At 42.4% G+C, this 24,900-nt stretch overlaps 1 protein-coding gene across 2 annotated transcripts in view; it reads left to right on the top strand.

Moving 5' to 3' along the window:
- The window catches only part of LOC122557432 (uncharacterized), a 197,755-nt gene that overhangs the window by 36,727 nt on the left and 136,128 nt on the right, over positions 1-24,900 (top strand). The window contains exon 1 of one of the 2 annotated variants that reach the window (XM_043705163.2): positions 1,486-1,697. The exons of the other annotated variant lie outside the window; for it this stretch is intronic. Coding sequence (XP_043561098.2) covers positions 1,660-1,697 — 38 coding nt within the window. The 5' untranslated portion in view covers positions 1,486-1,659. Of the gene's footprint in view, positions 1-1,485; positions 1,698-24,900 lie in introns of those variants that run through there. 2 annotated transcript variants of the gene reach the window in all.

Genomic DNA, 24,900 nt, shown 5'->3' on the forward strand with positions numbered 1-24,900 from the left:
TAGTCCCACTTTCCAGCTCCAGGCTTTGAATGGTATGTCAATTTTTAAAACTCATTCATGGGACGAGGGCGTCACTGGCTAGGTCAGCATTATTGCCCATCCCTGGTTGCCTAGAGGGCAGTTAAGAGTTCATCAGTGGAGGAAGGACTGGTGTTCGGGGGAGGGAGGGAAGGGGAGAGGTAGGTCACTGATGTATTTACATGAGTCCAGTTTGATTATAAGAGTTAAGAGTTATGCCGTGGGTTTGAAGTGACATGTAGGTCAGACCAGGTCAGGATGGCTCAGCAAGCCAGGCAGCATCAGGAGATAGAGAATTCAACATTTCAGGAATTAACACTTCTTCAGGACTTTGGATTCTAGCATCTGCAGATTTTTTGTCTCTCCAGGTAAGGATGGCAACCTCCTTCCCTCAAGGAGAGTAATGATCCAGATGAAGTTTTCCCAACAATTGACAATGGTCTCATGGTCATCATCAGACTCTTATTTCTAGACTTTCTTTTAATATTGAATTCAAATTCCACCATCTGCCACACCAGAATTCAAAGTTAGGTCCCAAGAACATGATGGGTGGCACAGTGGTTAGCACTGCTGCCTCACAGCACCAGGGTCCCAGGTTCGATTCCGGCCTCAGGCAACTGACTGTGTGGAGTTTGCGCATTCTCCCTGTGTCTGCGTGGGTTTCCTCTGGGTGCTCCAGTTTCCTCCCACAGTGCAAAGATGTTCAGGTTAGGTGGATTGGCCATGCTGAATTGCCCGTAGTGTTAGGTGAAGGGGTAAATGTAGAGGAATGGGTCTGGGTGGGTTGCTCTCTGGAGGGTCGGTGTGGACTTGTTGGGCTGAAGGGCCTGTTTCCATTCTGTAAGTAATCTAAAAAAAAAATGACCTTGGTCCCTGGATCACCAGGTGACAGTGAGGTCTGCAGATGCTGGAGATCAGAGTTGAGAGTGTGTTGCTGGAAATTCTGGATAAACAGTCCAGTGATAAGACCACTCGGCCATCGCGTCTCTGTTTCAAGTGACATTTCAAGTCTCTGTTCAGAGATGCTGCCAGACCTGCTAAGTATTTCCAATGCTTTCTGTTTTTATCTCGCATTTCCATCATGCTCAGTGTTTTGCTTTGGTAATTGAAGTCACATTTTGAAGGCATGTGTGTTTGTTTTAAGGAAAACAAAAACTGGTTGCACTGAGTGGGTGGGAATTCTAGTGGAGTCTGTGAGTACTCACTGCGTGCAGTTCCACATCTATTCAAATCTGGCGAAGACACTCGGCAATTTTATTTTAAGAAAAAAGAGGGAAATGCATTGACTGGATAGATAAGGGCAGTGTCTGGCAGTAAACATGTGTGGTCTGTTAGATATAACAGGAGAGGGGCAGAGGAGGAAGGACTAGTGTCCGGGGGAGGGGAAAGGGGAGAGGTAGGTCACTGATGCATTTACATGAGTCCAGTTTGATTATACCGTGCAGTGCTGATGCTTTGCTCAGTCACACCACCACCAGCGTTGTGTGAGTTTAGAAAGAGGGGAGAGCATTAAGCTGGCAGAACGTGTGCTACAGCTCGGGCGTGGGGTCACCTCAGTTCGATTGAAAGGCCACTGAACAGCCCTTGTGTGTTAGACTCTGGTGAAGATGGTCTGAAGGCATGAGCTGTTCCTGACAGCTGATGGCGGGGGTTTATTGCTGTCTCCGAGGCACGGCAGGGTAAGGCGAAGTTGTTTTTCTCTTTTACATCTCCTGCAGCCTGCTTTTCTCTTGAACTCTCGCCGTAACCAAAGAAGAAAATCAGTCAGTGGGAGGAAGAGGACGTGAAAACTCATTCTTCAGGCAGCAGCGAGAGATTTGCTGTTGAAATGTCGAGTGGGTAGTTTGGGAGGATCTTGTTTACATTGGGGGGAATATGAAAGTAAAATTTACCTTGGGACCAGGCATGATTAATTGTAACGAGGGAAAGCAACAAAAAAAAAGTAGCAAACCACATTCAGTCTGGAGCTTTCCCGCTGCAATTTATACCCAGTCGCTCCAAAAGTCTTTAAACAGTCCCGTTATCGACATAGATCTCTAAGGGAACTTTGGGCACCCATTATGCGTTCCTGAACACAATATTTGAAAGTGCTGCGTTACATTTTTGCTGACTAAAACGATAGATCGGCGAGCTATCTTTCAGGACAGTTACAGTCTGCTTAAAACATCTCTCCCACAAGCAAGATATCTGTGTTCTTTTTGCTCGGGATCTGGTTAATGAAGGCAGGGTAATGTTAACACCGTTAGATATGTAACACTGATTCCAAGCTGCAAGTCATTTCGGAAGTGTTTTTAAGATGGGCAGCTGGATATGGTTGAAATCTGTTGACTTGGAATCATCGGTCCACAGGAACAATTAAACAGGAATCCCACCTCAAGAAACGGCTGTTGTTAAATTCTACAGATTGCTGTCTAGGCATCAGAATGTTGTCAGAGGAAAGGACAAAACTGTGGGACAGTTTGACCAGCCAGTTAACAATTTTACGGAGTTAAATGAATGAAGGTTTCAGAGACTGAGCACTGTGTTGTGAGAGAGAAGGGGAGGGCTGTACAGCTCAGACCATACACTAAGGGCAATTTCAAAAGATCAAATTAAACTCCCATCACCTATCCATTATTCTTCAATTCTTTGTATTACTCTGATGCAGAAATTCACGTCAAATTGTCATTTCCCCAAAACAAGAACAAATTATTTGGGAATAAAAGAATAACACACTGCATTGATATAGCACCTTTCCGGGTCAGCTTCTACAGCAGGTGAGGCACTCCTGAAGTAAAGCAGGAAACGCAGAGGCTGGAGATCTGAATCAAAATGGGAAATTACTGGTCAGGTCTTGCAGCATGAGTGGAGAGAAGCAGGGTGAACATTTTGAGGCCAGATTGACTGCACTTCTTCAGAAATTCTGGTGTCGTCCCTGTTGTAATGTGGGGAACAGGACAGCGTAGCAGACTCCCACAGACAGCAAGGCAGTAACAAAAGCAGTATCATCAATCTCATCACCTCATAAATCAAAAGACAAGCTGTTAAATCTCCCGCCAGACTCTGCGAGCCTGATGTCACAAGCTTTCATTTGGGCGTCGAGACAGACTTGGTGACATTCTTAGGATGAGGGTAGGGTGTGTATTAAGTGACCTAAATAGTGTAGTGAATTCTTTCTGCCTTGAAGAGTGGTGTTGAGAATCTCTTTGTAGTTGCCTCCATTAGAGGTGTACCATCTGAGGTGTAAATCAAAGAAAGCAACTGAATTGACCCTGGTTTAGAAGGGAAGGCCCCTCTCTGTGCGGCCAGTTGAGGCAGCAGACACTGCATTCCTACCCCAAGTTCCCCTGCCTGGCCATTTCTGGGAATGGAGCCTCTAAATGCCCTGGCAAGCCAACTTGACCCCTGCCTACCATAAAGACAACCGCCAATGCACTTGAAGCATCCTTATATGGCAGGGGCTCTGTTTAACACTGGTGCAAATGACAGTGGCATGATGGAACAGGTTCAATTGAGGCATTCAAGAGGGCATTGGATAATTATTTAGAATAATTGAAACCCTACAATTTGGAAGCTGGCCATTCGGCCCATACCCAACAAGCATCCCACTCAGACCCAAACCCATAAATCACCGCACATTTCCTATGGCTAATCCAACTAGCCTCCACATCATGGGCAATTTGGCATGGGCAATCCACCTAGTCTGCAAATCTTTGGACGGTGGGAGGAAACCAGAGCACCTGGAGGAGATCCATGCGCACACAGGGAGAATGTGCAGACTTCACAGAGACAGTCACCCGAGGCTGGAATCCTGGGGCTGTGAGGCAGTAGCACTAAACACTGAGCCACAATGCCACCTAATTATTTGGTCAGATGTGGTTTGCAAGGATATGGGGGAAAGGCACTAGGCAATAGAACAATTGCAGGCATGATGGGCTGAATGGTCTCCACCTACACTGTGGCAATTTTGTGATTCTGAGATCTCAATCACCCCTGGTGGCATCCGTTAGTTTCGCGAGACCATGGATCTGCTCCTGGGAAGTATTGCTTCAATGCAGAAATATTCTTGGCAATCTGTCAAATATTAAAGGAAGAAGAACTAATGACCTAATTTTCCCTCCAGGAAAAATAAAGCTTCATAGTACAATGTAAATCTGAGCAGTCCATAACAAGTTGAAATATTGGGCACAGAAATGTTAATAAATCTCTGGGTTCAGTCATCCAATGGATATTAGATTCAACCACAAAAGCAAAAGTCAACAGAGCTACCAACTATCTGTTTGTAAAATGCATTTGTTTTGACAAACAGCTTTCCTTCCTTCGATTTGTTTTCATTTCACTAATATATGAATGGGTTTAAATTTTGTGATTGGAAGACCAAAAGATTGTTTGTTAAGTGTCTCATCTGTTAGAATGACCAAGTTAGTTTCACTTCTTTCATATGTAAGTCACAAACATTTTTTTTAAAAGTTACGTTCTCAAGTGAACTTCAACAATTGGTGTCAGCCCAGCTAATGTATTGAAGGTGTTAGACTTAACAAACAATCAAGATATTTTTTAATGTATAATTTCAGTTACATCACACTGTAAACTTTTGCTATAAATTCTGTGTCTTACAATCGTGTACTTGACAACCACCTGACGAAGGAGCAGCGCTCCAAAAGGTAGTGCTTCCAATTAAACCTGTTGGACTATAACCTGGTGTTGTGTGATTTTTAACTTTTTACACCCCAGTCCAACACTGGCATCTCCAAATCATGGGTTTAGAAGTGGTGTCGAAGAAGTTTTGATGAATTCCTGCAGTGCAGGTTGCAGCAGCTGCTGCTGACCATGGATGTGGCACCAATCACGAATCCTAATGGGATCAAACTTCTTGTGTGTTGATGGAGTTGCCACCATCCAGGAAAGTGATTTAAAAAATGCTGAAAATCCCTTACTGATATCAGACAAGCAATGTGAAACTGAGGAACTGATAGAAATCAGTACTAGTAAAGAGTATTTCTTGACAAGTTAACTGGAGTGTAAGTTGATGAATCCACTAGACCAAATGAACTGCACCCCATGGTGTTATTGGAGTGGCTGCAGAGGTAATGGGTATACTAGTGTTGTCTTTAAAAATTCCAAAAATTCTAGAAAGGCTTCTGGGACATTGTAAATATCATCGGCCATTTGAAAATGGAGGGAGAAGGAAAGTAGAGAATTGCACACTTATTGGAACGTCGGAACCGGAGTAGACTGTTCAGCACATTGAGCTGATTTTGCAGTTTTCCATGAGGTTGTCTCTCATTCTTCATTGCTGTCAAAAATACCAACCCAGTTTCCTTAATGTCTCTTCATAAAACAGTCCGACCACTGAAGAGATTAATCTGGTGAACCTTAATTTCATTTCTTCTGTACCAAGTATATCCTTCCCTAGCAAAGGAAACAAAAATTATACATGATACTGCAAATGAGGTCTCACCAAATCACTGTGCAACTGCAGAAAGACATCTTTTCTACTTCTCTACTTAAATCACCTTGAAATGAATGTTGCCATATTGTTTGCCTTTGTAATTGTTTGCTGCAAGTGCATGTTAGATGTCGGTGACTCATGGGCTGGAACACCAAGATCCTGTTGGACACCCGCAGTTCCCAAGCTCTCACTACTTAAGAGAGATTTTGCCTTTCTGTTTTTTCTACCAAGGTCAAAAACATCATGCTTACTTACATTATATTCTGATTGCTATATCCTCGTCCACTCACTTTAATGAGTCCAAGTCCTCTTGAAGCTTCCTTGCACCTTCTTCCCAAATTATATTCCTACCGCGTATGGTGACATTAGCAAATTTGGCAATATAAAAATTGGTTCTCCCATCTATACTATTTACAGAGCTTATGAACAGTTGTGGACCTACCACTGACCTCTGCATTACCCCATTACTGAGAATGATCAATTGACTGGACAGCTGGTTGGCAATACTGATACCAATAATGTGGGTTCACTTCCTGCACTTGCTGAGGTCCTAATGTGCGGGACCTCATCGAAACCCTTCAGAAAATCCAAAATGCTAGACCCACTGGTTCTTCTTTGTTTATGCTACAAGTAATATCTTTAGAAAACTACAATTTTATCAAACATAATTTCCCTTTCACAAATCCCTGTTGACTATGCCATTCTTTTCTCAATGCCCAGTCATCACTTCTTTTCTAATATGTTCTAAAACTTTCCATATCATAGACGCCAAGCTAACAGGTTTGTAGTTTCCCATTCTCTTCTTCCCTTTATAAATAATGATGTCAAAACTTTCCAGTCAGACGTTAACTATCAATGCTTCCACTATCCCTATGACTGCTTCCTCAATCTAGAACTTTAAATACTGCTAAAGAAGACATGAAATTGAAGCTGTTCACCTTGCATTCATCAGGACTAGGACTCGAAACAAATTTGAATAAAGAGAGACCATTTTATACAGCATGCTGTCGATAGTGTTGATATCACTATTTGTTTCTTTGTTTACGTTCTGTACTACCATAGAATTATTAATGTACCTGAGACAAAGGTAAATCAAAGACCAAATTAAGGATTTCAACAACATGTATTGCCTGTTATTCCAGCCTGGAAGGATCCTGATGTACAGAGGTTAAGGTCACAGCATCTAGCAGAACCATTCCCATATGGTGCTAAGGTAGCAGGTCCAGTTCCAAGAGGTGACAGAATTCTCTGAACATTGTCTTTGATAATCGCAGGTGCCGCACACTTTTCAATCAGGAGCAGGTTGAAGGAAAGCTGCCGGACGCCCCAAGGTGAATTACACATAGCGAGTCCATCTCCCCTCCTCCTCCATGTTGTATGAGCAGCTTCTGTTTTCTTTTGCTTCTGCACCACCTCTCTTTCACACTGCAGCTCTTTACTACATCACCAGTCACTGGATCAAGCAGTGCTCTTGGAATCCTTGAGTACACCTCCCTCACTCTCTGCAGACTTCATTAACTATAACCAACCTCTCAAAACACACAGTTTATTCAAAACTGAAACAAAGCCTGTCACAAATAACTAAGCAGCAAGCTGTCAATGATGATGATGATCCACTATGGTCAGAGAAACAGATACATAGAGTATCTCTTGACCGGCAAGAGGTTGGAAAGTGGAATATTCAAAGGGATCAAGATGTCCTCGTCAATTAGCCACTACAGGCAGTGCCCAGCTTGTGAACAGATTCTGTTCTGGACTCTCTTTGCAAGTCAACTTGTATACAGTGCAGGAGCCAATCGTAACTACAGGAAGTGTTCGTATTTTGGATCTTTAAAATTACACCCTAGTCTGAGATTGCATTCAAAGTACAAGCATTTGTAAGTTGGACATTCCTTGATTCAGGGACCCCCAGAGATGTATAAAATGTTTAACTTGGAAGCATTTAATTACTGTGCCTTTATAGTTTTCATCTGATTGTCTTTAAGACTGTTTCAGAAAGATAGTCTGGAATTTCTTGAGATATGTTCTCTAAAATTACTTGAAAATATTTCCTCACCTGAAACCTGAATCATTGAGGTCAGTGAGTTGTTAGTGAACCAGTTGGAATGGTGTGACTATCCAGCAGCTACCTGTTTATAGTCATGGTGGTAGTGAACTGCAGTCCAGTAGCTAGTTCAACATCAATAGCCTCTGTCAGGACAACCTCCCAACCTAATGACTGAAAATCTGCTCCAGTATTATTGTTAGTATGCCTGACAGCAAACTCCTGAAATATTTGCTGTGCCCAGAATGTGAGTGTGACAGAAAGCTCTCAGGGAGCTGGGAATCACCTCCGGGATGTACTCAAAATGAACTTGAAGAGGTTGAACCTTCTCACCAACTTATGGGAGTCCATTCGTTGTGATCGTCCAAAATTTCATTCGAACTACACCAAATGCATCATGAGACTCCATCCGGAATGTGCACATGCAAGGGCAAGATATGGGGGAGGATGTAAAAACTTCCAAATAACTCATCAATCCAAGCACCACTTGTTCTGCATGTGACAGAGTCTGCCAATCCTATATTGGACTTATTGGTTATCTATCAGTTAACTCATTGAACACGAGTGGAAGTAAGTCATCTTCAATCCCACTCAATTGCTTAAGAAGAGGTTAGCCCAAAATTGACTCAATTTTAACTCCTAATTTCAGGGCTGGGAGTTGAAATAATTTCCACCTTTGAAAAACCAGCAAGGAAAGGGGGCATTTGAGTTTGAATTTGCTCGTACAAAACTGAACACAAATATTTTTAATTAGGTGAAACAATTTATTAAATGGTTTTTAGGGAATGTGTCCCTGAGAAAAATGTTTGACAAATGAACTGTATGTTTGCTAAAGGAAAACACTAATAACATGAAATTAATGTGGCATCTCTTTAAATATCACACGTTGTTTCATATTCCTCCCTCAACAGAAAGATTGCTTATCTCTATGCTACAGAGGAATTTGTGCCATGTTAGATGAATTGAATAATGTTAATATACAGGTACAGGAAGTGAATTGGAAGGCAAATGGAATATAAAAGTAGGAATGTTTCCCTGTAGTTGTACAGAGCATCGATGAGACCACATCTGTGGCTCTGTCCACAGCTTTATTTGTCGACCCGGCACTGCAAATGAGACTAGATCAGTTTAGGATATCTTGTTGGCATGGACAAGTTGGACTGAAGGGCCTTTTTCTGTGTTGTATAACTCTATGACTCTGTGACCCACAATGCCGTTAGGTAGGGAGTTCCAGGACTGTGACCCAGTGACACTGAAGGAACAGCAATGCTTTTCCAAGTCAGGATGGTGAGTGGCTTGGAGTGAGTTTTGCTGGTACTCATTTAGAAAATGATAGAAAAGCATTGGAATCATTTCTGAGAAGGCACCCTGAATTGATACCTTAAATCGGGATTGTTTTATGGGGAAAATTTTGATGGAGTGGGCCTGTAATTATTTCTTATTCTTATAAATTTAAATATTAGTAAAGCAAATAAGATTCTCAGAGCGTTTGAGAGGATGGTTGCTGAAAATATATTTCCTTTTGTGGGAGATTCACAGTGATACAGCACAGAAACATGCTCTTCGGCCCAACTCCTCCTTGCTGACCAGGTTTCCTAAAATGAACTAAGGTCCCATTTGCCTACATTTGGTCCATATCCTGTCATTTCCTGTCTATGTACCTGTCTGAATACCTTTTAAGTGTTGTAATTGTACTCACCTCCAAGACTTCCTCTGGCAGTTTGTTCCATATAATCACCACCTTCTGTGTGAAAAAGTTGCCAATCAGATCCCTTTTAAATCTTCCTCCTCTCACCTGATACCTATGTCCTGGAATTTTGAACTCCCCTGCCTTGGGGCAAAAGATCTTGCTATTCACCTCTATGCCCCTCATGATTTTATAAACTTCTATAAGGTCACCCCTCATCCTCCTATGCTCCAGGGAAAAAGTCCAAGTCTATCCAGCCTCTCCTTATAACTCTTAACCTTCCAGTCTTGATAATATCCTTGTAAATGTTGTTTGCACCCTTTCCAGTTTAATAACTTCCTTCCTACAGCATGGTGACCAGAACTGTATGTAGTACTCCAAATGTGGCCTTACCAGTGTCTTACCAATATTCCTGATGAAGGACTTTTGTCCAAAATGTCGACTTTCCTGCTTCTTGGATGCTGCCTGACCTGCTGAGCTTTTCCAGCACCACACTCTCAACTCTAATCTCCAGCATCTGCAGTCCTCACTTTCGCCAATGTCTTGTACGGCTGTAACGTGATGTCCCAACCCCTGCTCTGACCAATGAAGGCAACCTTGTCAAACGCCTTCTTCACCACCTTATCTATGTCTGATGCCACTTTCAAGCAACTATGTACCTGCACCCCTTGGACTCTTCATTCAACAACACTCCAAACAGCCCTGCCATTAACTATGCAAGTCCTGCCCTGGTTTGTCTTATCAAAATGCAACAATTTACATTTACCTAAATTACCTTCTGTCTGCCATTCCTTGATTCACTGGCTCAGTGGATCAAAATCCCATTGTGCTCTTGGATAACCGTCTTCACTCTCTAATGTACCACCAATTTTGGTGTCATCTGCAAACTTACAAATGGTGCCTCCTACATTCTCATCCAAATTGTTTATGTCAGTGATGACCAACAGCGGACCTAGCACCAATCCTTGCTGCACACCGCTGGTCACTGGCCTCCAGTCAAGCCAATTTTGTATTTAATTGGCTAGCTCTCCTTGGATCCCATGCTATCCAACTTACAAACTTTACAAGATAATTCATGGCTTAGAAAGGGTGGACGCTGAGAAATTGTTTCCAAATGGCAGGGATAATAGGACCCTTGGGCACAGCCCTAGAATCAGAAGGAGTCAATTTAGAATGGAAATGAAGAGACATTTCTTCAGCCAGAGAGTGGTGGGCCTGTGGAATTCATTGCCACGGAGCGCAATGGAGGCCTGAACGTTAAATGTCTTCAAGGCAGAGATTCATAAATTCTTAATCTCACAAGGAATTAAGGGATATGGGGAGTATATGGGTAAGTAGCGTTGAAATGCCCATCAACCATGATTGAATGGCAAAGTGGACTCGATGGGCCAAATGGCTTTACTTCCACTCCTATTTCTTATGTTCTTTCTTATGGTTTAAACCAGTCTACCAAGCACAGTTTAAAAATAATTGACTTTTAATTTAAGATTGTGAAGAAGAATTTTTTCATCTATCAGAAAATTTTCATCTTTGGAAGACCTTTCACCAGAGAGTATTTGAGGTGGAGTCATTGAATATTTTTAAGGCTGAGTAGATAGCATCTTGGCTACCAAGAGAGTCAAAACTTATCAGACAGAATGGCCTTTGAAGTTCTTATTGAAGTACAGGAGTGAAGCAGTTTTGAGGGGCTGAATGGCCATATCCTGCTCCTATTTCACACGTTTCTGTGTGTGTGTTCATACATTGGGGGCCATGTACATGGACAGCTCAGATTGTGCAGAACTAAAAGAATTTATGGTGAAGATTGAAACTTTCTGGTATTATCTGAATGATGCCAGGAACTGAAAGCTCCAGTTTTTATTCCTAAATTGTTTGTTTTGATCATGTTCGACCAAATACACTGATGTTCCTTTTCAAATTTTGCATTCTTGCCGATTTCCCCACCTGAAGTTAGCAGAGAATTCTCTTTTTTCCTGTCTTTTCCTGAAGGGTGGATGGGTTAAAACATAGAACAATACAGCACAGAACAGGCCCTTCGGCCCACGATGTTGTGCCGAACATTTGTCCTAGCTTAAGCACCCATCCATGTACCTATCCAATTGCCACTTAAAGTCGCCAATGATTCTGACTCTGCCACTCCCACAGGCAGCGCATTCCATGCCCCCACCACTCTCTGGGTAAGAACCTACCCATGACATCCCCTCTATCCCTTCCACCCTTCACCTTAAGTTTATGGCCCCTTGTAACACTCTGTTGTACCCGGGGAAAATGTTTCTGACTGTCTATCTATCTATTTCCCTGATCATCTTATACATCTCTATCAAGTCACCCCTCATCCTTCTCCGTTCCAATGAGAAAAGGCCTAGCACGCTTAACCTATCCTCGTACGACCTATTCTCCATTCCAGGCAACATCCTGGTAAATCTTCTCTGCACCCTCTCCAAAGCTTCCACATCTTTCCTAAAGTGAAGCGACCAGAACTGCACACAGTACTCCAAATGTGGCCTAACCAAGGTCCTGTACAGCTGCAACATCACTTCACGACTCTTGAATTCAATCCCTCTGCTAATGAACGCTAATACACCATAGGCCTTCTTACAAGCTCTATCCACCTGAGTGGCAACTTTCAAAGATCCACCTTACTAAGAACACTACCGTTAACCCTGTATTCCGCATTCTTATTTGTCCTTCCAAAGTGGACAACCTCACACTTGACAGGGTTGAACTCCATCTGCCACTCCTCAGCTCAGCTCTGCATCATATCTAAGTCCCTTTGCAGCCGAAACAGCCCTCCTCACTATCCACAACTCCACCAATCTTCGTATCATCTGCAAATTTACTGACCCACCCTTCGACTCCCTCTTCCAAGTCATTAATAAAAATTACAAACAGCAGAGGACCCAGAACTGATCCCTGCGGAACTCCACTTGTAACTGGGCTCCAGGCTGAATATTTACCATCTACCACCACTCTCTGACTTCGACCGGTTAGCCAGTTTTCTATCCAACTGGCCAAATTTCCCTCTATCCCATGCCTCCTGACTTTCCGCATAAGCCTACCAGGGGGAACCTTATCAAGTGCCTTACTAAAATCCATGTACACTGCATCCACTGCTCTACCCTCATCCACATGCTTGGTCACCTCCTCAAAGAATTAAAGGGTTTTGTGGATATTTAGCGGGCTCAACATTTACACTTCAATATGACTGACTTGTATGCTTCTCTGATGAGCACCTCAAGTTGCAAAACCACAATATGATGTCTCATTTTTCAGAAATGCCATTATCTTCCAAATCAGAAAAAACTAACAATTAATTCAAGTATTGCCAGCAAACAGAAATGATATAGTAACATCTTCCCACTGTTATGAACATACTTTATATTTAATATTGTTTGGAGGACTTTCATTTTGAAGTATTGTGGAATGTGAAATTATTTCAAGTTTCATAGAAATGCTTGAAGGTTTTGCTGTAAAACAGGTCATTGAAAGTTCACTGTGGACATAGAACATAGAGCAATACAGCGCAGAACCTCGATGTTGTGCCAACCTGTGAACTAATCTTAGCCCATCATCCTACACCATCCCATCATCATCCATATGTTTATCCAAGAACTGTTTAAATGACCCTATTGTGGCTGAGTTAACTACAGTGGGAAATTATTTTTGACAAGGCTTCCTCATAATTATGAGTACCTGTATTCCTTGCTGTCAACCCCTGATTGATCTGGAGACTTTCTTGCTATCTTGCTCGTTTGAATGAAAGGCCGTTAAGAACGTCATTTTGAGATTGTAATAGGACACTGGTGAGGCCACCTTTGGAGCACTGCATACAGTTACATAGAACATAGAAGAATACAGCGCAGTACAGGCCCTTCGGCCCTCGATGTTGCGCCGATCCAAGCCCACCTAACCGACATTAGCCCACTGTCCTCCATATGCCTATCCAATGCCCGCTTAAATGCCCATAATGAGGGAGAGTCCACCACTGCTACTGGCAGGGCAATCCATGAACTCACGACTCGCTGAGTAAAGAACCTACCCCTAACATCTGTCCTATACCTACCCCCCCTTAATTTAAAGCTATGCCCCCTTGTAATAGCTGACTCCATACGTGGAAAAAGATTCTCACTGTCGACCCTATCTAAACCCCTAATCATCTTGTACACCTCTACCAAGTCACCCCTAAACCTTCTTTTCTCCAATGAAAACAACCCCAAGTGCCTCAGCCTTTCCTCATACGATCTTTCTACCATATCAGGCAACATCCTGGTAAACCTCCTCTGCACCCGTTCCAGTGCCTCCACATCCTTCCTATAGTATGGCGACCAAAACTGCACACAATACTCCAGATGCGGCTGCATCAGAGTCTTATACAACTGCAACATGACCTCAGTACTCCGGAACTCAATTCCTCTACCAATAAAAGCCAGTACGCCATATGCCTTCTTCACCGCACTATTTACCTGGGCGGCAACTTTCAAAGATCTGTGTACATGGACACCAAGATCCCTCTGCTCATCCACACTACCAAGTATCCGACCATTAGCCCAGTACCCCATCTTTTTATTACTCTTACCAAAGTGAATCACCTCACACTTAGCTACATTGAACTCCATTTGCCACCTTTCTGCCCAGTTCTGCAGCTTATCTATATCCCGCTGTAACCTGCCACATCCTTCCTCACTGTCTACAACTCCTCCGACTTTCGTATCATCCGCAAACTTGCTCACCCAACCTTCTAACCCCTCCTCCAGGTCATTTATAAAAATGACAAACAGCAATGGTCCCAAAACAGATCCTTGCGGAACACCGCTAGTGACGGCACTCCAAGATGAACCTTTGCCATCAACTACTACCCTCTGTCTTCTTCCAGCCAGCCAACTCCTAATCCAAACCTCCAACTCACCCTCAATGCCATACCTCCGTATTTTTTGCAGTAGTCTACCATGGGGAACCTTATCAAACGCCTTACTAAAATCCATATACACCACATCTACCGCTTTCCCCTCGTCCACCTCCTTAGTCACCTTCTCAAAGAATTCAGTAAGGTTTGTGAGGCACGACCTGCCCTTCACAAAACCATGCTGACTATCCTTGATCACATTATTCCTATCCAGATGTTCATAAATCCTATCCCTTACAATTCTCTCTAAGATTTTGCCCACAACAGAAGTGAGACTCACCAGCCTATAGTTACTAGGATTATCCCTACTCCCCTTCTTGAACAAGGGAACCACATTTGCTAGCCTCCAATCTTCTGGCACTACTCCTGTAGATAACGAGGACATAAAAATCAAGGCTCTGCAATCTCCTCCCTTGCTTCCCAGAGAATCCTAGGATAAATGCCATCAGGCCCAGGGGACTTATCTATTTTCACCCTTTCCAGAATTTCCAACACCTCTTCTCTACATACCTCAAAGCCATCCATTCTACTTAATTGTGACTCAGTACTCACATTGACAACAATGTCCTGTTCCTGATTGAATACTGACGAAAAGTATTCATTCAATGTCTCCCCAATCTCTTCAGCCTCCACACGCAACTTCCCACTACTATCCTTGACTGGACCTATTTCTACCCTAGTCATTCTTTTATTCCTGACATACCTATAGAAAGCCTTAGGGTTTTCCCTAATCCTACCAACTAAGGACCTTTCATGTCCCCTCCTTGCTGCTCTTAGCTCTCTCTTCAGGTCCTTCCTGGCTACCTTATAACTCTCAATCACCCCAATTGAACCTTCACGCCTCATTTTTACATAGGCCACCCTCTTCCCTTTAACAAGGGATTCCAATTCCTTATTAAACCACGGCTCCCTCACACGACCATTTCCTCCCTGCCTGACGGGTACATACTTATCAAGGACACTCAATAGTTGCTCCTTGAACAAGCTCCACATATCAATTACGCCCTTGCCTTGAAGCTTACTTTTCCAAGCCACAAGTTCTGTTCACACTGCTAGAGGAAGGATGGTATAAAATTGGAAAAGGTTCAGAAAAGATTTATCAAGATGTTCCTGGGATTGGAGGGTTTGAATTATAAGGTGACTGGAGCATGGGAGTTTGAAGGGTGATCTTATAGAGATTTATAAAATCATGAAATGCATGGATAAGGTGAATAGCAAAAGTCTTTACCATGGCATGGAAGAGTCCAAAACTAGAGGGCACAGTTTTCAGGTGAAAGGAGAAAGGTTAAAAAGGGACCTGGGCAGTTTTCACACAGAGTGATTCATATGAGGAAGTGGCAGCAGAAGGTAAATATAACTTTAAAATACATTTGGGCAGCTACATGAATAGGGAAGGTTAAGAGGGATATGGGCCAAATGCAGGCAAGTGGGGCTCGTTGTTGTTTGGGAAACTTGGCATAGATGAGCTGACCAAGGTGTGTGTTTCCATGCTATGACTCTATGACTCTTAAGGTGAACTGGAGGAAAGCCTGTTAAGAACGAGCTGCCTTGCTGATGTCTCTCATCTTTGAAGCGTAAACCATTGCTGTCAGTTCAGGATAAAACCTATTTGTTCTGTTTAAAGTGTATTTGAAAGAACATGACAAGATAGTATTTCCTGATCAAGCTGTATCTGAAAGACATCAGAGACAGTCATGCATGAATAATGACTTAATCTCAGACACAAGACAATTGTAACAACAGACTTCAAAACATCCTACGCTCTATCCTTTTTATCTTCAAGAATGATCCATTAACCAAAGTATTTTCTTTTTCAGAACATCCATCTCTGCATAGAAGGTTGTTTTTCCTCTTTCTTTTCCTGAGGATTGGGTGTGTTTGGGGGATAATTAAAGTGAAAAGCATTTATACTCAATAGTATTGAATTACATGTTAATCAATTTTTGCATTTTTGTTGAATAAGTTTTGTTTTGCTGATAAACCAATAATTGTGTCTATTAAGATACCTGATGGTTGGATCTTGTTGTTCAAAACCTGATGCAGATAAGTTATTTCATTAGTCATTTTGGTAACTGTATTTTTATTTTTGTGTTCTGACTCATAGAGGAGTTGGACTTGAACATTAGATTACTTACAGTGTGGAAACAGGCCCTTCGGCCCAACAAGTCCACACCGACCCGTTGAAGCGCAACCCACTCAGACCCATTCCCCTACATTTATCGCTGTCCCTAACAGTACGGGCAATTTAGCATGGCCAATTCACCTAACCTGCACATTTTTTTTGGACTGTGGGAGGAAACCGGAGCACCCGGAGGAAACCCACGCAGACAAGGGGAGAATGTGCAAACTCCACACAGTCAGTCGCCTGAGGCAGGTAATTGGTAAATTGGTACACTCCTTCTGCCGGTCAAAACACTACACATTAAATGAAAACAGAAATTGCTGAAAGAACTCAGCAAGTCTGGCAGCATCTGTGGAGAGAAACCAGAGTTAGTATTTTGGGTTGACTGACCTTTCGTAATTCAGAAAAAGTTGTTTATGCAGAAGATAGGGTGGGGAGAAGGGGTAGGGAGCAAACATTTGGTAGCAATAGAACCCAAAGAGAGAGAAAAACAGTTTGACAACGTTGTGGATAACAATCAGCCTGGGAGAATGAATAGCTGCTAATGGAGACTATTAGTGGCTAATAATGGGTTGTGTGTAATAGCAGACCATGTGATAACAATGCCTGGTGTGTGGAGGTGGGGGAAAGCTTGGGGAAGATGTCGAAGCCCTCAAATTGTTGAACTTGATATTGAGTCCAGAAGGTTGTAGAGTTCCCAAATGGAAAATGAGGTTCTATTCTTCCAGCTTGCACTGAGCTTTAAGTTTCCTGATGCCACTTCAACACCACCTGTCTGAAGACCATCTTAGTCAATGCCCATTGTAGACTGGCAGTTTGTCATTTTCCAGTATGGGTCCCATCACATACAAGCAAGCAAACATACAATTCCAAACATGACTGTTTACTTAGAAAAAACAGAAGTGAACACAAAAATGACTCTCAGATTCCTGTTGCCTGTCACTTCAACACACTACCAACATCTCTGTTCCCTGACCAACATCTCTGTCTCGAGGTTAAAAATCACACGACACCAGGCTATCGTCCAATAGGTTTAATTGAAAGCACTAGCTTTCAGAGCGCTGCTCATTCATCAGGTGGCTGTGCTCGTGCTTCTAATTAAACTTGTTGGACTATAACCTGGTATTGTGTGATTTTTAACTTTGTACGCCCCAGTCCAACACCAGCACCTCCAAATCATCTCTGTCTCAGGCTTGCTGCAGTGCTCCGGCGAAGCTCAGTGCAAACTGGAAGAACAGCATCACGTTTTCCGCTTGGGAACTTTACAAGCCTTCTGGGCTCAATATCAAGTTCAACAATTTGAGGACTTGAGACACCTTCTCCCATGTCCTTATCCCAATCCCCACACTGTAGACCTTGTTATCACATGGTCTGCTATTGCACGCAACCCATTATTAGTCACTAATAGCCCCCATTAGCAGCTATTCATTCTCCCAGGCTGATTGTCATCCACTTCTTTGTCTGTCCAACTGTTCTTCTCTCTCTTTGGGCTCTATCTCCACTTATCATTTACTCCTTACCCCTTCTCTCATCCTATTTTCTGCATTAAAAAAATTCATAACTACTATCAGTTTTGAGGAAGGGTCACTGGACCCGAAATGCTACCTCTGATTTCTCTCCACAGATGCTACCTGAACTCCTGAGTATTTCCCGCAATTTCCGTTTCTATTTTCTAATTTCTAGCATCTGCAGTTTTTACATTTTTTTTACCAGGCATTAAATATTGAATTTGTGGCGTTTTTGTTGTGTAAGATAATTTCTCTGAAGGAGTTATTCTTTGTGTTACACTGAGCTCCATCCAATCTGGTGATGCCACACACAGTCTGTGGGCAGAAACAGTGAGTTCTATATTTGCCTTTGTCGGGAGCAGATGTATTATCTACTGCTCCCATGAGTCCTGGTGATCATGACTGACTGTCATAATCATAACTACTGCCGTGCAAAAAAATCTTGTTCACAAAGAACAGAGCCTTTTCTGAAAGTCTCTACTGTGGGTGTATCCTCTGTTACTGATCATCAAACAAGCTCTGGCCAAGTATAGACAAAGGAGGATTGTTGGCAGTGAACAACTCATACTCTAAACCATGTAATTGCAGGGTGGCTAATACCACAAGGCACCAATCCTGCAATCAGGGTAAGACCATAGTTTCCTAACCTAATGTTAGTATAAGTGCACTCAGTTCCATGCACATAATAGGAATTCTCAAAACTATATGAGACCGTATGACAGAGCAGCAGCAGCATTGCCATTCAATTACATCATTAGCTGATCTAGGTTAAAAATCCCACAACACCAGGTTACAGTCCAACAGGTTTATTTGGAAGCACTAGCTTTTGGAGCGCTGCTTCTTCATCAGCTGGTTGTGCACTCCACAACCACCTGATGAAGGAGCGGCTCTCCAAAAGCTAGTGCTTCCAAATAAACCTGTTGAACTGTAACCTGGTGTTGTGTGATTTTTAATTTTGTCCACCCCAGTCCAACACTGGCACCTTCAATTCATAGCTGGTCTGAAAACCCTCAACACCACTTTCCTGCCTTTTCCTCATAAATCTTGGTTCCATTACTGATTAAAAATCTATGTTAGCCTTGAATACAGTTGGTGGCTCAGCCTTGACAGCTCTCTGCAGTAAAGAATTCCACAAATTCACTACCCTTCGAGAGTAGGAAATCCTCCTCATCCCTGTCTTAAAAGGGCAATGCCTTTTTGGGCAAATTAGAGGATGGCAAAGTTTGAGCATTAACACTGGTTGAAAAAGTCTTGATTGTTCATCGGTTGTCTGGTTAGCTGATGTTTAAAGTGGTGTTGTCCAAGTAAATGACCCTCTTTCAAAAAAATGATTATTTGGAGTTTAACCAGAGAAAAGTGTTTGTGAAGAAAATGTCTGAAGGAAACAAATGTGCCTTTAATTCTCAATGGGAAGTAATGGGCAGTTGGGAAAGAAGCTTAAGGGTTAACAAGTGATTGAGAGGTACAGTTATTGGGAAAAGTTATGCAAGGTTAAATATGGTAATATGTACATTGCTGCCTTTGGCAAGATGGTCAATTGCTTCATTTTGAGATCCCTGTAGGTTAGTTGTTGATTGAAATTTTACCAATAACAATTTTAAGATTAGACTGCAGTCTGTTGCACTTTGTGGTATACAATATAGGAACAGGTATGAGATACACAGGCCTTCAAGCCTGTTTTGACTTACAATTGATTCATGGAGATATTTTCAAATTGACCTGTACCTCCTGGCTTCGAGGTAGGGACATTACCATCATCCTCAAAGGCAATGCAGTCCATCGAACTCGCACTGTAGAAACAAATTTGTCATCACAGTGTCCCCTTGTCCAAAATCTTAAACCTCTGAGACCCAGCTTTTGTACCATCAACTAATGGGAACAGCAATTTTTTTTGTCTATTTTAAATGAACCCATCATTATCTTGTAAGTATTTGAACAAACTTGTTCAGAAATGTTATATATCTCTGTAGCAAGTGGAGTGTGAACTTGGACCTTCCTGATCCAGAGGTGGGAGCACTACCACAAGAAGGCTTCTTATTATTTTGTATACCTATCAGATGTCCCCTCAATCTCCTTTGCTACAATCTCCTGAGCCAAGAAACCTCATGGCTCGATTCCATCATCCCTGGAGGCATTTTGTTAAATCTGCTCTATAGTTTCTCAAGGATGTCCAAATCCTTTTCAATTTATCGTGATCAGAATTGGATGCGATATGCTGCTTGTGGCCTAACTCGAACTTAATGAAGGTTCAGCATAGCTTACCTGACTCTGTATTCAATACCTTCATTTATAAAGCTTAAAGATCCAAATGTTTTGCTGTTCTCTTAACATGAGAGAACTGTCAAATATCTACATGCAACCACCTCTCATCTGCATATAATACAGACTCAAACATTAACTCTGTTTTTCAGTGTACAGATACTGCCAGACCTGTTGAGTTTCTCCAGCACCTTCTGTTTTTGTTTCAAATCTCTAGCATCTCTTTTATCCCACCAAGGCCTGAGATGTAGACTCCTCTCTCCATTTTCAGTTCTGGCAAGCAAAATAACTGGATAGAATCATAGAATCCATATAGTGTGGAAACAGGCCATTCAGCCCATCAAGTCTACACCAACCCTCCAAAGAGCATCCCACCCAGACACATTTCCCTACCCTATATCTGTAACCCTGCATTTCCCATGGCCAATCCATCTAACCTGCACATCTTTGGGATTAGATGCAGCATAAACTGAAAGGAATGAAGACTAGCAGATGTACGGATACAATACAAGACTATGAACTGTGTACTGTAAAATCTTAGTTCAGGCACATTTGGAATTTTGTGCATAGTTCTGGTTACTATTTGACAAGAAGGACATAGATGCTGTAAGGAGATTATGGAGGAAATGTCCAAGTGTGTTGCCAGGGCTTGGAAATTGCAGCAAAGATTGGGTAGGATGTGATTGTCTTCCTTCGAACAGAGGAGGCTGTGAGGTGATTTTACAGAGATGTACAAAAATATGAGAAGCTTGGATGGAGTAGCCAGGTTTCCCTGAGTCGACATGTCAGATAGGAGAGGCAGGGGAAGCTCTAAATGAGTTTTTTGCTTCTGGCTTTACAAAAGAAACAAACTTTGTAGTGAATGAAACCTTTGAAGAGCAGGTGTGCATGCTGAAATGGATAGAGATAGAGGAAGATGATGTGCAGAAAATTTTGTCAAACATTAAGATTGACAAGTTGCCAGGCCCGAACCAGATTTGTCCTCGGCTGCTTTGGAAAATGAGAAATGTAATTGCTTCGCCACTTGCGAAGATCTTTTCATCCTCGCTCTCCACTGGAATCGTACCTGAGGACTGGAGAGAGGCAAATGTAATTCCTCTCTTCAAGAAAGGAAATAGGGAAATCCCCGGCAATTACAGACCAGTAAGTCTCACGTCTGTCGTCTGCAAGGTGTTAGAAAGGATTCTGGGGGATAGAATTTATGACCATCTGGAAGAGCATGGCTTGATTAAATGGAGTCAACACGGCTTTGTGAGGGGCAGGTCATGCCTCACAAAACCTTATAGAGTTCTTTGAGGATGTGACTAGAAATGTTGATGAGGGTCGAGCTGTGGATGCGGTGTATATGGACTTTAGCAAGGCATTTGATAAGGTTCCCCATGGTAGGCTATTTCAGAAGGTCAGGAGGAATGGGATTCATAGGTGTCTGGATACAGAATTGGCTGGCCAACAGAAGACAGCGAGTGGTAGTAGAAGGAAAATATTCTGCCTGGAAGTCTGTGGTGAGTGGTGTTCCACAGGGCTCTGTCCTTGGGCCTCTATTGTTTGTAATTTTTATTAATGACTTGGATGAGGGGATTGAAGAATGGATCAGCAAGTTTGCAGATGACACAAAGGTTGGAGGTGTCGTTGACAGTATAGAGGGCTGTTGTAGGCTGCAGCGGGATATTGACAGGATGCAGAGATGGGCTGAGAGGTGGCAGATGGATTCAACCTGGATAAATGCGAGGTGATGCATTTTGGAAGGTCGAATTTGAAAGCTGAGTACAGGATTAAGGATAGGATTCTTGGCAGTGTGGAGGAACAGAGGGATCTTGGGGTGCAGGTACATAGATCCCTTAAAATGGCCACCCAAGTGGACAGAGTTGTTAAGAAAGCATATGGTGTTTTGGCTTTCATTAACAGGATATTGAGTTTAAGAGTCATGAGATCTTGTTGCAGCTCTATAAAACTTTGGTTAGACCGCACTTGGAATACTGCGTCCAGTTCTGGTCGCCCTATTATAGGAAAGATGTGGATGCTTTGGAGCCGGTTCAGAGGAGGTTTACCAGGATGCTGCCTGGAATGGAGGGCTTATCTTATGAGGAGACGTTGACTGAGCTTGGACTTTTTTCATTGGAGAAAAGAGGAGAAGAGGGGACCTAATTGAGGTATACAAGACAGTGAGAGGCATAGATACAGTTGATAGCCAGAGACTATTTCCCAGGGCAGAAATGACTAACACGAGGGGTCATAGTTTTAAGCTGGTTGGAGGAAAGTATAGAGGGGATGTCAGAGGTGGGTTCTTTACACAGAGAGTTGTGAGAGCATGGAATGCGTTGCCAGCAGCAGTTGTGGAGGCAGGGTCATTGGGGACATTAAAGAGACTCCTGGACATGCATATGGTCACAGAAATTTGAGGGTGCATACATGAGGATCAGTGGTCGGCACAACATCGTGGGCTGAAGGGCCTGTTCTGTGCTGTACTGTTCTATGTTCTATATCAGCTGAGCACAGAATTAAAGCTGAGTGATGGAAAGACTAGAAGGAACATGAGGAAAGCTTTTTCACCAAGAGAGCAGTGGGTATCTGGACTTCACTTGCCAGTTTGCTGGCTGTGGCAGGAGTCCGCAATTCATTTGAAAGGAGCTTGACTCTGCACACGGAGGAACTGGAATCTGCAAGGCCATGGTCTACATGCTGGAAGGAGACCTTAAAATTAATGGTGAACTTCCTTTCAGTATTGTTCATCTAGTACAGATTTGATGGGCTAAAGGCCTCTTTCTCTGCCTTTTTTTAATGGCTCTAATAGGAAAGACTGGAATAAGGCATATTGTTTCTGCTGGTCAGTAAGAAAACACTAGGGAAGAACTTGCATTCATGTAGCACCTTTCGCAACCTAAGAAGGTCCTAGAGTGCTTTACAGTGACATTGAATTTTAGTCATTGTTGTGATGTGGGTAATGGGGTTGTTGAGCTGCTCATAAGAATTTAAGGGTTTCTGAAAAAGGATTAGAGAGGCAACTTTATTTGTGCAGAGACTGCAAAATCTTTGTCACCAACAATTGTCAATTCCCTGCCCAGAAGTGTATCTAAAAGGAAATTTGTTGCATGCAATTGGCATAGGTTCTGAATCAAAAGAGTTGGATGAGACTGGATGCAGTAAAACACAGTGGGTTGACAGAACGTTTTGAGCATGAGAAACAGTCCATGTAGTTTATAAGGAGCCATGTCTATTGTTGACTACAGGGTTAGCATGGTGACTCAGTGGTTAGCACTGCTACTTCACAGTGCCAGGGACCCGGGTTTGATTCCCGCCTCGGGTGACTGTCTGTGTGGGTTTCCTCCCACAGTCCAAAGATGAGCAGGTCAAGTGAATTGGCCATGCTAAATTTCCCATAGCGTTAGGTGCATTAGTCAGATGGAAATGGATGTGGTTGGGTTACTCTTTAAAGGGTCAGTGTGGACTTGTTGGGCTGAAGGGCCTGTTTCCATACTGTAGGGGAATCTAATCTATAAAAGGTGTTCATGCTTAACACTTTATGGAAGGGAAATAAATTATTGGATAAAAGGGGAATTTATGAATTGAAAGATTTCTGCCGACTGTGATGGATAAACAAAGAAGAAAAATTGCGCATTTCAGTCCCCGAGTATGTCCTGATGTGTTTTGGGATCAATGGAATGGAATTACTGTAGTGATATAGGGTAGCAATCTCTCTGTGAGCACTCTATAATTTGGCAGCGCATTGTATTCTCTCTACAGTTTGGTGTTTTTATAGACATCATCACAGCACGTCATCTAATGTGGAATGAGTGCTGTCGGCTCTCATTCATGCTATGTTGGAGTGATCTACCTTTATAGAACTGTGCCCCTTAACTCACAATTCACAGTATGTTACTGGTGATTGAAGACTGCTCGGTCTTTCTGTTTTTCCATTTGCCCTCAGGTTAGTGTTGTCAGAAATCATCACAAAGATGATTTGACAAAGTTACAAAATGGCTGAGTGTCCACTGTTATGGGTCCTTGATCCTCAGCTTTAGAGAGAGCCAGAGTTGCTATTAATTCATTTTAAGTTGCAATTAAAAAGAAATTTCCACAATGTGTAACATTTGAAACAACAAATGGATTTGAAATAATGACTTGTTGCAGCCTTGCTTCAATGTGGGAGAGATCTTACCCAGACAGATCCAGAGAATGCCAGCACAAACAAAGAGTTAATTAATGAAGTTTGTGGGGTCATTTTCTATGTTTCTGTTTCAGTCACTTTCTGCAGCTTTGAGGCGGGACCCAAGGTAATTTATCTTGTTTTTACACATTCATCATTAGTGAAAGGCCCTTTTCCTGCATCTTTGCACAACACAGTAATTGTTTCCATTACTTTATGTGTCTATGTAGATAATACCCATTTGGAATCTGAAAGTGGAGTAATCATACATAATGTCAGTTTGTGAAAGTGCTTGCGGCTAGTTTTCACAGACCAGATATACTCCGTTAAAAATCACACAACACCAGGTTATAGTCCAACAGGTTTAATTGGAAGCACATTATCTTTCGGAGCGACGCTCCTTCATCAAGTGATCGTGGAGGGTTCAATCCTAACATAGAATTTATAGCAAAAATTTACAGTGTGATGTAACTGAAATTATACATTGAAAAATTGATTGTCTGTTAAGCCTTTCATCTGTTAGAATACAGTCATAGTTTCACTTCTTTCATGTGTAAATCACAAAACCTTTTTTTAAAAAGTTGCATTTTCGGGTTAGCTGTTAACAATGAGTGATAGCTAGACAATATGTTGAAGGTGTTGGCCCCCTGTGTTCTCTGTCTACGCCATGATGTTTAGATTGATTCTAATCTAAAAGTGAGATAACGGAGTTTTACATGAATTCATGCAGTTTTTGAGCTCAGAGTTCTACATGAATGCATGCAGTTTTTGAGCAAAGTACAAT

The sequence above is a fragment of the Chiloscyllium plagiosum genome, unplaced genomic scaffold, assembly GCF_037043375.1.
Source record: "Chiloscyllium plagiosum isolate Xiang-an unplaced genomic scaffold, Cpla_swu_hap1 HiC_scaffold_11, whole genome shotgun sequence".
In the NCBI taxonomy this organism is placed as follows: Eukaryota; Metazoa; Chordata; class Chondrichthyes; order Orectolobiformes; family Hemiscylliidae; genus Chiloscyllium; species Chiloscyllium plagiosum.